Consider the following 14,460-nt stretch of genomic DNA (forward strand, 5'->3'; position numbering starts at 1 on the left):
CATGCGCAGTAGACACGTAAACGAAAGTATCTGCTGCTTGTACGAGCAGTTGTGTTTACGCTTTTTTTTAAAAAAAAATCTCAGCAAGTGAGACGAGCTTTAATATCCACTAAACAGCGCATTTACAGAATAAAATCCGTGTTTTGCGGGTTTAGCAGCAGCATGTTCACCTCCCAGACCTCGTCCTTCCAGGATTCTATTGACGTGGAAGAGAGAGATGACTTTGACAGCGAGGAAATTTCGGGATACAGCCAGAAAATTCAGCTCAACTGCTACTACACCATCTATCTGTATCAAGGCACCAGGTAAAGGTGGACATTACTCGCCCTGGTTCCTGCTGCGGACATCTTTCTGTGTTTTATCTCCGTAAATAACGAGAATTTTGCAGTTAGCTTTGTTTCCACGGTATGTTGTTACTGTTATGTAGTCATTATTTTAAAATGTGTTTTTATTTTCTAATTATTAGTATGCACTGTTGTTCACCCATATTCCAGAAGGCATCATTTTTTCCTGAATGCAACCAGGAAAAAAAATCCCAGACGTGGAATTATTATGAGTTCTATTTGTTTCTTCAGTTGTTGTAGTTGCTTGTCCCTGAAACTCATGCAGGTAAAAACCGACTTCATACGTTAAAAACTAACCAGATGATGAGTAAACTGTCAATTGTCTTAGATCTGAGGCTTCTGGGGAAAATGTGGCATGGAACCAGAGACGAGCAGACTCCACAACCAGTCAGGATGACTTTAGGTAACAAAGGAGCCATCTGTCCACCTTCTCCTTGCTTTCAGTGCTCCTGTCTTCTCTGGCTTTCACTGTTGTGCGTTGGTGTGTCCACGGGCTGCCACTGGACGTCCAGTCAACATGGAATCAGTGCTGTTTTCATTCGTGATTTCGTTCTGATTGCTCATTGCTGTGCTGCTCGGTTGCAATCTCAACGGTGTCTTCACTTCCATGCGTCATGTGAAGCTGGCAGTGAATCATCTGGTGAAGCTTTAAAGTGACACCCAGGCACAGTTCCAGCATCGTGGCTTAGTGGTGTGTTGTGTTGGATCATGTGTGGCTTATGGTCATCAGCTTTCTTCATCTCCTCTCCATTGACTTGGTTTGGCTTCCAAATTTCCAGCCCGGCTGCTTGTATCCGTTCTGACTCTGTGTCCTGCCCACAGCCTGACGCTGGTCGACAGCAGCCTGCCGCTGGAGGCGGAACCAGAGCTGCGGACCTACATTTCAAGGAGGCTGAGCAAAGGAGCCCTGCTTGGAGGGATGGGAAACATCGCCACTGTGGAACTCAGGTAACAAGCTTTCACATTCCCCAACAACCTTCCAGTCAGCAGCAAAAAAAATAATCTTTTTTTAAAGTTTTTTTTTAGGCTGCACAGTTGAAGAACTGTTGTTTCATTCATTGGGCTTGGACAGACATTCAGGTGGACTGCTATAGATCTACCTGGGAAAGGTCGTTATCTAATGACGGTGCTGCGTTGTAGGGGGTGGTGCAGTGCATGTGGTCCCATTGTTAAAGGGCAACAGTTGATTTAGGGACAAAACAAGAATGAAACATGTGTTCTGTCATTTTCAGACAGCAGTAATGAAAAGGGAAGAAGAACAGCCTCCCTGCTGTCTAATTCCAAACAAATAATCCCATTAAGGCTTCAGAGGAAAAACATATCAAGGCCATTAGCAAGGTTTTATGCACAGTGGCTCGGTGGTTAGCAGTTTCGTCTTGCAGCTAGAAGATCCTGGTTTGCGTCCCAGCTTTCCTGGGATCTTTCTGCATGGAGTTTCCATGTTCTCCCTGTGCATGTATGGGTTTTCTCTGGGTTCTCCGGGTCCCTCCTACAGTCCAAAAACATGCTGAGGTTAATTGAGGATTCTAAATTATCTGTAGGTGTGAATGTGATTGTTTGTCTCTATGTGTAGCCCTGTGATAGACTGTTACCTGTCCAGGTGTCCCCTGACTTCACCCTAAATCAGCTGCGATAGACTCCAGCCCCACACGACCCTAATGAGGATTAAGTGGTGTATAGATGATGGATAGGATGGTTAAACAGCCACTTGTGACTTACAGCAATGCAAGAAGTATAATACATGGAGAATTCTGGGTTGTGTTACTGGTCATATAGACACTTAATATTGTTCATGGTCTGTCAAGTGTCAAGTTTTCCTTAAAATCTTGTAGACACTCACCAGTCAAATGAGTAATTGAGTTTGACCTTATGAAGACTGACAAGATTTTGATGATAAACTCCATCCATCCATCCATCCATCCATCCATCCATCCATCCATCCATCCATCCATCCATCCATCCATCAATCATCTATACACCACTTAATCCTCATTAGGGTCACAGGGGCCTGGAGTCTATCCCAGCTGACTGAGGGCGAAGGCAGGAGACACCTGGACAGGTCACCAGTCTGTTGCAGGGACATGATAAACTCTCAGAGTGTTATTTGATTGTGTTTAGCTGGAAACAGATTTAGAGGTGGAAAGAAGAAACAACTCTATTGATATTTACTCTTTGCAGTATTCCAGAGCAGGCAGTCGGCTGCTACTGTTGTCTCCTGGAACAGGAAAGATCTCCTGAACAGCCGGACGCTGATGGAAACGGATATGTGATCTGCTTCATGGGAGGGTCTGAAAAAGGGCTGAACTTATATCCTTTTGCGTCGAGGAGCTGCACATTTTATAAGAAACATTACACGTTTTCCAGCATTAATATTGTACAGGATCCTTGCTATTACAGAATGTTCTTCGCTGCATTGTTACAGTTGTTCTGCATCATTTTAACTTTGCTCTAAGAAGGCAGCAGTACTTCAGACCCCTTGACCCGACACACATTCAGACTGGAGCTTGATAAATACGTCCAGGGCCTTCAGAGCAGCCTGCAAACCCCAGAGGTATGAGAATGCAGTAACAGTGTAGTGAAGCCACATATTTGGTGTTGTATTGTTACTGTAAGGTTGAAATGACTTACTATTTGTGTGTGTGTGTTTGTGTGTTAGCTGCAGAACCTTGAGACGGAGGTGCGTCCTTATCTGAGCCAGTGGTTCGAGGAGTCTGTGATGCACATTTATCGAGTGGTACAGCTGGTCCAGAACAACATCAGCTTCCTGCTGCACGCTGTGAGTCTTTTTTAAGCACCACAGTACATTAAAAAAAGCTTCCAGGAGATACTGGGACTAAGATACACGGTAGAAACTAATAAATATATGATTAGATTACACAACAACTAACACAATGTGAGAAGCAGAGAAATCAGCAAAGAGGAGCAGTTCACCTAAAACAGTTCACCACAGATAGATCTACAGACAAATCTAAAAAAGTAGCAGAAAAGAATGTTTGAAAATATTTTTAAAAATACCAAATAAGTCTGGAGTTCTCCCTAAAATTCCATTTTTCTCTTGTCCCACCCCCCTGATGACCAAACTGAATCTCAGATAAAACAGTTCAAATTAAATTTAAATCTCCTATTTTTGTTATTTTTTTCATTGATTGTTTCTTGTCTCATTTTTGTTGTTTGTCAATTGTTTTTGTTATTTTGCGTCTTATTTATTGTCATTTTGTGTCTTTTTTGTCTTTTTGTCTCTTGTTTTTGTCGTTTTGTGCCATGTTTTTGTCGTTTTGTCTTATTTCTTTTGTCGTTTACATCATCTAACAGTGTTCCTACAGAATGTGTAGAACAAAGTTATGTCCTCTCTTCTATTTTTCATCTTTTCATCCCATTGTCAGCCTTGACTGAATGTCTCACTCTACCTCATATTATCAGGATCAGACTAATTCTTTGGACTGTTTTCCATCAGTCAGTTTGTCCTCTTGGTCAGCAGTAACAGCAGCTAAATATCTAGCTTCTACTGCTGAGAAAAAGATCACATTAGCATGGATTAACAACCCTGTTACTGTGATTAGAGTAGGGTTAGCAAACAACACAGAAAACATGGAATAAAAATGCTACCATTGATGTGGAAGCTGAGCCAATCAGTACCTATTATTGATGAATATGGAGCAGAAAACTGTAAGAGAGAAGGTTTATTTTTCAAACATTTTGAAGCCCAAATGTCCTCCAGTTCTGGAATGACCCACATGTCGTCCTTAGTGATGCCTTTCAGCTACTAAACTTTGTGTTTACAGGCTCTGAGTCACACTCATGTGGACATCATCAACTCAGACGAGAGGACAAAGACGGACGTGACCAGGTGACGGCTCCAGTACCAAACCTGCCTCATCTTTACATCCTCAAAGAGCTGCCAGCCTGTTGTTTGCAGTGTGTTGTGCAGTGTGTTGTGCAGCGTGTAGTGCAGTGTGTAGTAGCTGTCTGTTGTGTTCTGCACCAGGTTCATCAAAGCAGCCAGTCTGCAGGGTCTTTCCCAGCAGGACGCCACCACAGCGTCTCTGTGTAAAGCCATCTCAGAGGACACCCAGTCTGACCTGATCATAGACTGCTCCACCAGCCCCCCCAGTCTCACCAACACTGGTCAGTCCTGTCCTCGGACATAGAAACACGCTGCGTCTGTGTTTCTAACAGTCTAATAAAGATATCTTCTCCCCTCAGTCAGTAATCGTTTCTGTGATGACTGGATTCAGGCATTTCTAAACGCCGCTGAGCGTTGTAACCCCTTCCTGCTCAGGCAGATTCTGGAGAACTTCAAACTAAAGGTGAGAAAACACACACACAAAGACACACTTTAGCGGGGTTTTCTCAGCTCTTTGTGGTCTCTGGATCCTGTTTTCTGTTCCTAAAATCAAGTTGTCATGTAAATTTGAGCACAACATGCTTTAATGATGTCGCATCTGCTAAATTACATTAAAAAAAGACACCTAGCCATTAATTAATTAGTAGAATATCTATTGGTATAACATACAATTCCAATAGATTTCAGTTCTGTATTTGAAATCGTTCAAACCTTTATTAGTTTCAGACATCTTCCACCAGCCCACAAATTGGAGAAATGTTTGCTCCCACTTCCTCTTGGCAAATCCATCCTACTGAGAACTGAGGGAAAAAGTGTTTTTCAGTTTAACTTGTTTTTGTGATTTCTGTCATCTAGTATTTTACTTTATGATCCAAACAACTTGTCATGGTCTAGAAATTATTTTAAATTTATAGTTTTACTAATTTACAATCTTCAGCTAATGTCTTCTCTGTCATGTTTACACTTTACTCTGTTGTCCTGTGGGCCGGATTGGACCCTCTGGAGGGCCAGTTTTGGCCCGCGGGTCGCATGTTTGACACCCTTGATGTAAATGAACGGGCCAGGTCTCAGGAGGATTGAATATATCCTCTTTTTTTCCGTTTCGTTCTTTCATCTTCATCTCTTGCCATTTTTCACTTCCTCTGTGATGCAGGCCATCCAGGACATGAACAGTCTGAAGCGCTTCGTGCGGCAGGCTGAGATGAGTCACTACGCTCTGTTCCGCTGCTGCCAGTTCCTGCAGGGATGTGGAAACGGGGACGTGTTGCTGCAGAACGCCCGAGCGGAACACAGCGACCTGCCTGAAGCCTGCAGCATCATCGGCGTGCTGGAGGAGTTCCTCAGGGAACGGGAACAGGCTCAGGCATGACTCCACCACATGAAGGTTCTTTATAACAGCTACCTAAACCTACACTACATCCCATCAAAAACATTAGATTCCCTGATAAAACATTTGAATACGCCAGCTCCACAATTTAAATGCATGTTCTAAAAGTTTCCTTTGCTGGCTCTACTAATGCTCCAGAGACAGAGGAGTGGTGGTTAGATCTGTAATCTGTACTGTAAAACACTGAACATTCACCTTTTCTCAGCTAATCTGTCGTTTCTTTTGACTAGTGGTAGTTTTTGGATCAGTAACAGGACGGAGTGTTGACATTAAGTTGTTAATTAGAAACTAAGATATGAAAACATAAAAGAGTGATTTGAATACAAATCATTTTAGATGCAGCTGTAGGCATGGACTGTGTGTTTGTGTGTTTGTTTATGTGTGTTTGTGTGTTTGTGTGTGTACATAACGATACTATGAACCAAATATTATTTCTAGTGTTTTGCAGACTGACAATGATCTCAACATAGAACTGATCCAAATGTTTATTTAATGTCCAAATACTGTTTTATTATTGTTCAGTTCTTTTTTTGATTGTACTAGTTTTCATATTGCAAATGCACAAATCACTTTTATGCATTGCTTGTTAAATAGAGCTTGTTTTTGCTTACAACCTGCACTACTTTTTATTTTTATCTACTGTATGTACATACTGGAAGTGTCTGCGTGTACTTTATGGATATGGTGTGTACTTTAATTATTTCCTGTTTACAACCGGCTTCACTGCAAACAGAACATTCACTCTTTGACCAGTCACTACATTTACTAAACCCTCAGTAATACCTTAATTCTAACAAGTAGACCAGAGGTGTCAAACTCATCTTAGTTCAGGTTCCACATTCAGCCCAGTTTGATCTCCAGTGATCTGGACCAGTAGAATCACAGCATAATAACCTATAAATAACCACAACTTCAAATGTTTCCTTTGTTTTAAATGCTCACATTTAAGGAATGATCTTTTTACAAAACACTATAAACAAGCTGAAGTTTTTTGAGAAAAATAAGTTCAATTTCAGCAGCATTCAGCCTCAGTTTATTATTTACAAATTACAACTTCCAGATCACAGTTTATCTACAAAGGAACACAACATTTAGTCACAGCTATCTGGAACTGATGATATACACTGCTCAAAAAAATTAAAGGAACACTTTGAAAACACATATTTCAATGCGGTGAAAAAACAAACTGGATATTTACGTTGATATGGACTGGATAATGTGTTAGGAATGAAAAGATGCCACACCAATGATCAACCTACAGAGGGCTGAATTCAAGACAAAAGTCAAAGTGAAGAACTGATGGTGCAGGCTGGTCCATCTTTCTGAAATTCCTTGGCAGCAACTCAGAATGGTACCCAGTAGTTGGTGTTTCCTCCATGTGCTTGTATGCAGCCTCATGATGTCGGGGCTCTTAATGAGACGATGGATGGTGTCTTGAGGTATCTCCTCCTAGATCTGGACCAGGGCATCACTGAGCTCCTGGACAGTCTGAGGAGCAACCTGGTGGTGTTGGATGGACCAAAACATAATGTTCCAAAGGTGTTCTATTGGATTCAGGTCAGGTGAGCATGGGGGCCAGTTAATGGTATCACTTCCTTCATCCTCCAGGAACTGCCTGCATACTCTTACCACATGAGGACAGGCATTGTCGTGTACCAGGAGGAATCCAGGACCACTGCACCAGTGTAGAGTCTGACAGTGGGTCCAAGGATTTCATCCTGATACCTAATGGCAGTCAGAGTGCTGCTGTCCAGCCTGTAGAGGTCTGTGTGTCCCTCCATGGACATGTCTCCCCAGACCATCACTGACTCATCACCAAACCGGTCATGCTGAACAATACTACAGGCAGCAGAACGATCTGCACAGCTTCTCCAGACCCTTTCATGTCTGTCACATGTGCTCATGATGAACCTGCTCTCATCTGTGAAAAGCACAGAGCACCAGTTCATTTCATGAACACCAAAGCAGCTGAAACTGACTAAAAACCACCTCTTTTACTTACTTGACCAGATCAGTATCCCAGAAGTTTAACTGTCTTGATGCAATACTTAGATTAAAAAGTGTTCCTTTAATTTTTTTGACCAGTGTAGTATTTTACTTTATGATCAAAACGACAAAAGTCAGACAAAAAAGTCCAAAAAGAACAGACGACAAAATATTGCAAAAATGAGACACAAAATGACAAAAACGAGTAACAAAATGACAAAAAATGAGACAAATGATGCAAAACAAAACAAGACAAAAAATTAGACAAAAAAGTTACAATGCAACAAAAAAATGGACAAACACCAAAAATTTGACAGAAAATGACAAAAGTAAGAAACAAAACAACAAAAAAATAGACAACATAAGTGAGACAAAAAAAACACAAAAATGATACACAAAACCATGAATAAAGCAAAACACAAAATGACAAAAATATGACAAAAAACACAAGCGAGACAAAAAGGAAACACAAAACAACAAAAGTGAGAAACAGAGTGGCAAAAACATGAGACGACAAAAGACAAAAACCAAAAATATTACAAAACGAGGCACAAAACAACAAAAGGACAATGAACAATCTACCGTAGTATTTTACTTTATGATCAAAACAACTTGTCATTTATAGTTTCACCAATTTACAATCTACAGTTCATGTCTTCTCTGTCATTTTTACACTTTACAAAGTGGGCCGGATCGGACCCACTGGAGGGCCGGTTTTGGCCCGCAGACCGCATGTTTGACAGCCCTGTTCTAATTGTTCAGGTGATATTTTAATCTCAGTTTTTTTCTAGTGTATTATATCAGGCAACATGTCAAAAACACGAGGAATTAGCAGTTTCTATTTGCCTGCAGGAAACGATAAAAGAGATGCTGTATTTTTTTTTATGTTCCATAAAACCCATGAAGGGTTGAAGCTCAGATCATTCCCCTTAAATCCAAAGTGTGTGAAACAGCAATATGGATGTTTATGGTGTGAACGTTTCAGCAGTGAACCTTGTGGCATGGAAAGTTATTGTGAGCCACAGTGCTTCTCTGTAGACTCTTCTGTACAGCGTGTCCTCCATAGTTAAAAATGATCACATAAGCTGAAATAAACCCCACAGTCGAATCTCTCTGTCGTGGTTTTGCTTGTTGTCAAACGCAGAAAAGCTGAACAACGTCCAAAAAAAGAGTTATTTACTTGTTGTATCTGTTGCATAAATACAGTTTGTCTGACTCGAACCTGAAACTCGGAGGCATTAAGCGGAAACTTGTGTACAAAGAATGGAAGAGTTAAATGCATTGTGAGCTAAATGTGCTGCTGCTGTCCTCAAACGACACCTTCCAGCTCGATTCTTCCTCCAGCTGCTCATCTGCAACCACAAACAAACACATGAGAAAATGTTTGCAGCACACTTCAGAATGACCACATTATAAACAGTTAGTAGTTAAATTAATGAAAACTTCAGCTGCTTGTCCCTGACTTGAGCTATTTTGTGTGACTTTATGCCTCCACTCAGCTCCGTCACCATTCAACTTGTGCTTTTTACTCCTCTACATTCAATCTTTTCAGGATCACAAAGTGCCGTACCCCTCAAGGGAAAAAGATTTCTTCACATCTGATGATTCTGAATTTGTATTTTTCTGACAAAGTGAAAGATTTGTCGCTCCTTTATGAGTGGAAAGCATTTTCCTACTTCCTAAGGTCTATTAAAACAACAACAACAACTCTTAATTGTAAAATACATCATCACAAAGCTAAAATGTTTTCCTGAGCAAGTCAAAAATTGACTATTTAGATGATTGCAGTTCTCACAGGACAGAAAAGATTTAAAAATTTGCTAAAATTAGCTCAGCCTTCAACATTTAGAGCAATAGAAAGCAACATTCACATTAATCCAGCAGAAATATTAATGCAGAAACATCATATGTAACAGCAAAACACTTCTCCTCTGCAGAATAAGCATCATTTCTTTGGATAATTTCATTTAATTTTGTTTATCTTAGATAATAGTATACATTAAAATACAAAAATAAGGAGATTTCTAAGTGACCCCAAACTTTTGAACAGTAGTGTAAATGAATGAAAGCTGCTCTAAATGAGTTAAAGTTGACCTACGCCACCGTTGAAAAGTTTGGGGTCACTCAGAAAATTCCATGTTTTCCATGAAAACTCCCACTTTTCTCCATGTGCTAACATAACTGCACAAGGGTTTTCTAATCATCAATGAGCCTTTCAACACCATTAGCTAACACAATGTAGCATTAGAACACAGGAGTGATGGTTGCTGGAAATGTTCCTCTGTACCTCTATGGAGATATTCCATTAAAAATCAGCTGTTTCCAGCTACAATAGTCATTTACCACATTAACAATGTCTACGCTGGATTTATCATTCATTTAATGGTATATTCATTGAAAAAAAAGATTTTCTTTCAGAAATAAGGACATTTCTAAGTGACCCTAAACTTTTGAACGGTAGTGTGCATGAATTAAAGCTGCTCTATATTATTTAAATTTGCCCTTAATTGGTTAAAGTTGCTCTCCATTAGTTAAAGTTGCTCTTAATGAGTTGAAGTTTCTCTATATTAGTTAAAGTTGCTCTATATTAGTTAAATAATATTTCTCCTGCTGCTCTAACGTCCATTTAATGCTGACATGTTACCTGTTTTGTCTTCAGGCATCTTCCTCAGAAGAGAGCTCGGTACGTCATAGATGCTCTCTGTGAGGTCTGAAATCGACAAAACCGCAGAAAACATGTTTATAATTTCAATATAACCAGCTCTTCATAAGTGTAAACTCTATCTCACCCTGACATTGAGCTGAAGTCCTGTAGGACTGAGGGAAGTCATAGATGTTCTCATCCATCTCTGCTGAAATGCTCGCCTCACATATTTCTAAAGATAAATCACACACCAGAGTCAGTGCATGGTGACAGAAAACTGCTAATTACTGAATGCATACTTGAGATCTTACTGTTTCTAACGGGTAAAACGTCATAGTCTCCTTCTAGACTGCTCTCTGCATCGTTCAGCTCACTGCACCTCTGAGGATCATCTGAAACAGAAGTTCAGCATCATGCAGCTGGAAACTCACAGCCTGAAGGTGCAGAGGTTCTGTCAGTGTTTACCGCTGTGGTCCTGGTAGCTGCAGGCCAACAGTGTGTTCTGGTAGATGGCCTCCTCCTCTCCGCTCTGCTCCTCAGGCTGGTCCACGGCAGGTTTGATGCTTCTGGCTTCAGGCTGGAGGTGGTCTGAAGGTGGAGGAGCAGAAAGAGGCCGAGCAGGAAGCAGCTCGATCACACTGACAGGTGTCCTGCTGCTGTGTCTTCTGTCTGGCTGCTGCTCGCACATCTGGAGGCTGGAAACGTGGATTAATTAACCCAGAAGTGTCAAACTCATCTTAGTTCAGGTCCACATTCAGCCCAGTCTGATCTCCAGTGATCCAGACCAGTAAAATCACAGCATAATGACCTATAAATAACATCAACTCCTAATGTTTCCATTGTTTTAGAGCAAAAAAGCACATTCTGAAAATGTTCACATTTAAGGAATTATCTTTTTACAAAACATTATGAACAACCTGAAATTTCTTCAGAAAAGTAAATTCAATTTCATCAACATTCAGCCTCAGTTTATCATTTACACATTACAACTTCCAGATCACAGTTTATCTACAAAGACACAAAACATCTAGTCACACATTTAGTCTAGAACTGAATGATGTAGTAGTTTATGACCAAAACGACAAAAGTCAGACAAAAAAACAACAAAAATGAGACAAAATTACAAAAACAAGACAAACGACACAAAACAAAACGAGACAAAAAATTTAAGAAAAAATGAAACAAGAGAAACAAAATGAAAAAAATTAGACAAATGACACAAAACAAAATAAAAAAAGACAAAATTTGACAAAAAAAAGAGAAAACAATAAAAAAGTAGACTAACAACACAAACAAGACCAAAAAACACAACACGACGTGAACTATGCTCAAAACAACGAATAAAGCAAAACACAAAATGACAAAAACGACTAAAAACACAAGCGAGACACAAAGGAAACGCAAAACGACAAAAATGTGAGATTAACGACAAAAAAGACAAAAAATGACAAAAAACAATAAAAACAAGACAAAACATTACAAAAATTAGACACAAAATGACAAAAGAACAAAGAACAATCTAGTATTTTACTTTCTGATCAAAGCAACTTGTCATGGTCTATAAATGATTTTAAATTTCTAGTTTTACTAATTTACAATCTGCAGTTAATGTCTCCTCTGTAATTTTTACACTTTGAGGACCGGATTGGACCCTCTAGAGGACCGCTTTTGGCCCGTGGGCCGCATGTTGGACACTCTTGGTGATCCCAGCTGTCCTGAGCCCAACGACCTCCTACTCACTGAGAGACTGAGCTGCTGGTGGACAGGTTCATGGCTCTCCAGAGGTGTCCTGACCCATTCCTTCCTCAGAGCTGCTGTCTCTGCTGCCTGCAGGAAGTTTCCAGGACAAGAATCTGGTTAAAGCTGGTCACTGGACCTGCAGACTCTCAAAGCACAGCTGTGACTCACCAACACTTTTCTTTTTCCACTCGTCATGATGATTTCAAACATGAAGCGCTGTCTGTCAGCTTTCTGGACTTCTCTCACTGACTGCACCTGAACAGACAGACCTTAAATCACTATTATGAGTCCTAATGAAGCCCTTTACACAGAGTGAAGTAAAAATGAAAGCAGGCCCAACACCAGGTGAATGGTGAACCTTCTAATCTGTCTCAGCGCTGTTAGGTAAACATCTGATCGTCCAAAATTAACTCTGCAGCTCGACAACAACCTCAAACATGCAAGCAGAGTTAGAAACAACCGTCTCCAGCCACAATGAGAACAAAGAGTCCTGCAAGAGGCTGATTCAGAGGCTTGACCTGCACATGAAGAGACACTGAGACAACCTGAATCCATAAAGAAACACAGAAGTTCTCCAAGAACACTGAAAAACTGTTTGCAATCAACACAAACAGATCTCAAACCAAACTGACTGGATTTCTTTAATTTACTGCATGATTTCTGAAGCATCCTCGCTTTAATTTTGCAGCCTTATTCCTGTACTGTGCACATTACTCTGCATGTAAATATCAAAATACACCAAATACCAGAAGTATTCATTATGCTGAACATTAAATGTAAATAACATGGCATAGATATAAATATGTAAGACTACATTCCATATGAGTAATGTCAATATGACACAGAACTAGTGACCGAAACTTTCCCACTCATCTATATCTCTACTATTACTGTCAAATAAAGGCAAAATGCCACACTTATATCAGAAATAAAGCATTTAGGAACTTCCCAAAGCAGGAATAATCCATTCCTCCTGTGTGAAGTGTAATAAAGAGTGGAGGACTCACTGTGTAGATGTAGTAATATCCTCTCAGGTGCAACTGTGGAGAGAATAATGTCAGTATTTAACATATTGAGAGCTTTTAAAATGATAAAAGCATGTATTTCACTATGTACTGTAGTCATCTGCAGGTAATTATTAAGGGACATTTGACAGATGAAGCCTAAATGTGTCACATTTAGAGGATTTAACGCCTCAGTGGATGTGTACTCACAGCACTGCCGTTCTTCTTAGTGTAGAAGAACAAGGTGGTGTTCTGGAGTCTGAACCAATAAGTGACCCACATTATCTTCTATGGATAAAACATACAAAACAACCTGAGATTCTTTCTGAATCAGCTGTAATTAAAGTGGTAGAAGAGTGTATGACTCACCAGAGTGTCCTTTCTTTTCTGCAGAAAGCCCTCGAATAATAACTTGGTCCCGTCTGCCGACATGTTCACCCTTAACTGTGGATAATTTCACACCACGGCTGTTTTAACTCTACCTGTTTGTGTGACTTCCTCTTCACATCGAGTAGGCAGTATCGTCCACAGCCCCCAGAACTCACTCACTTCTCTATTTAGTACCACAGAACTCACAGTTGTTCTCAGAAACAGTCAATCTTATGCTCGATCCGTCAACTTTTGGAATGAACAAAGGTTGCTGCTGTTATTAAAGGACTCACACACACACAGTGGCATCAGTTGACCTATATTAGCTAAAGTTGATATTATTGAAGTTGCTCCATATTAAAGTTGTTCTAAATGAGTTAAAGTTGCTCTACATTAAAGTTGATTTATATTAAAATTGCTCAGAATGAATTAAAGTTGCTCTAAAGGAGTTAAAGTTGCTCAAAAATAGCTGCTCCGTATTAAAGTTGCCGTATATTAAAGTTGATATCGTTAGAGTTGCTCTGTATTAAAGTTACTCTACGTTAAAGTTGCTCTACATCATTTAAAGTTGCTCAGAAATTAAAGTTGCTCCATATCAAAGGTGCTCTAAAGGAGTTAAAGTTGCTTTATATTATTTAAAGTTGCTCCACATTAAAGTTGTCCTATATCAGCTAAAGTTGATAGTATTAAAGTTGCTCTATATTATTTGAAGTTGCTCTAAATGAGTTAAAGTTGCCCCATATTAACTAAAGTAGATATTGTTAGTTAATGTTGCTCAAAAATTAAAGTTGTTCTACATTAGTTACTCTAAAAGAGTTAAAATTGCCCTATATTAGTCATATTGTTAGAGTTGCTCTATGCTAAAGTTGCTCAAAAATTAAAGTTGCTCCATATTAATTAAAGTTGCTCTGTACTATTTCAGGTTGCTCTAAATTTAAACTAAATTTATCTAAATTTAATTTAAAGTTGGCCTACGCTACCATTCAAAAGTTTGGGGTCATCCAGACAATTCCATGTTTTCCATGAAAACTCCCACTTTTATCCATGTCCTAACATAACTGCACAAGGGTTTTCTAATCATTAATGAGCCTTTCAACACCATTAGCTAACACAATGTAGCATTAGAACACAGGAGTGATGGT

At 39.7% G+C, this 14,460-nt stretch overlaps 2 protein-coding genes across 5 annotated transcripts; one reads left to right on the top strand and one right to left on the bottom strand.

Moving 5' to 3' along the window:
* c19h17orf75 (chromosome 19 C17orf75 homolog) lies at positions 1-8,673 on the top strand. Of its 2 annotated transcripts, XM_023270825.3 has the most exons (10): positions 1-305; positions 673-747; positions 1,167-1,292; positions 2,523-2,651; positions 2,835-2,895; positions 3,001-3,120; positions 4,127-4,191; positions 4,330-4,469; positions 4,548-4,651; positions 5,342-8,673. In XM_023270825.3, exons 1-10 carry the CDS (start codon positions 163-165, stop codon positions 5,555-5,557), a joined length of 1,179 nt encoding a protein of 392 aa, XP_023126593.1. In that variant the 5' UTR covers positions 1-162; the 3' UTR covers positions 5,558-8,673. The 2 variants fall into 2 exon arrangements, with proteins under 2 accessions (XP_023126593.1, XP_023126594.1); XM_023270826.3 differs by lacking the exon at positions 673-747.
* Positions 8,674-8,720: 47 nt separating this feature from the next.
* On the bottom strand, positions 8,721-14,384 carry LOC118470326 (uncharacterized). Of its 3 annotated transcripts, XR_008599726.1 has the most exons (8): positions 13,319-14,384; positions 13,160-13,237; positions 12,953-12,985; positions 12,114-12,200; positions 11,946-12,032; positions 10,671-10,900; positions 10,206-10,597; positions 8,831-8,913 (listed from the first exon to the last, which is right to left on the bottom strand). XR_008599726.1 is itself a non-coding variant. In XM_055005123.1 (7 exons), exons 2-7 carry the CDS (start codon positions 11,975-11,977, stop codon positions 8,834-8,836), a joined length of 576 nt encoding a protein of 191 aa, XP_054861098.1. In that variant the 5' UTR covers positions 11,978-12,032; positions 12,114-12,916; the 3' UTR covers positions 8,721-8,833. The 3 variants fall into 3 exon arrangements, 2 of the variants coding, with proteins under 2 accessions (XP_054861098.1, XP_054861099.1); XM_055005123.1 differs by lacking the exons at positions 12,953-12,985; positions 13,160-13,237; positions 13,319-14,384 and having other exon boundaries at positions 8,721-8,913; positions 10,206-10,271; positions 10,351-10,437; positions 10,517-10,597; positions 12,114-12,916; XM_055005124.1 differs by lacking the exons at positions 12,953-12,985; positions 13,160-13,237; positions 13,319-14,384 and having other exon boundaries at positions 8,721-8,913; positions 10,206-10,271; positions 10,351-10,437; positions 10,517-10,597; positions 11,946-12,916.
* Positions 14,385-14,460: the final 76 nt, after the last annotated feature.

Source organism: Amphiprion ocellaris, chromosome 19 (genome assembly GCF_022539595.1).
Source record: "Amphiprion ocellaris isolate individual 3 ecotype Okinawa chromosome 19, ASM2253959v1, whole genome shotgun sequence".
Taxonomy (NCBI): Eukaryota; Metazoa; Chordata; class Actinopteri; family Pomacentridae; genus Amphiprion; species Amphiprion ocellaris.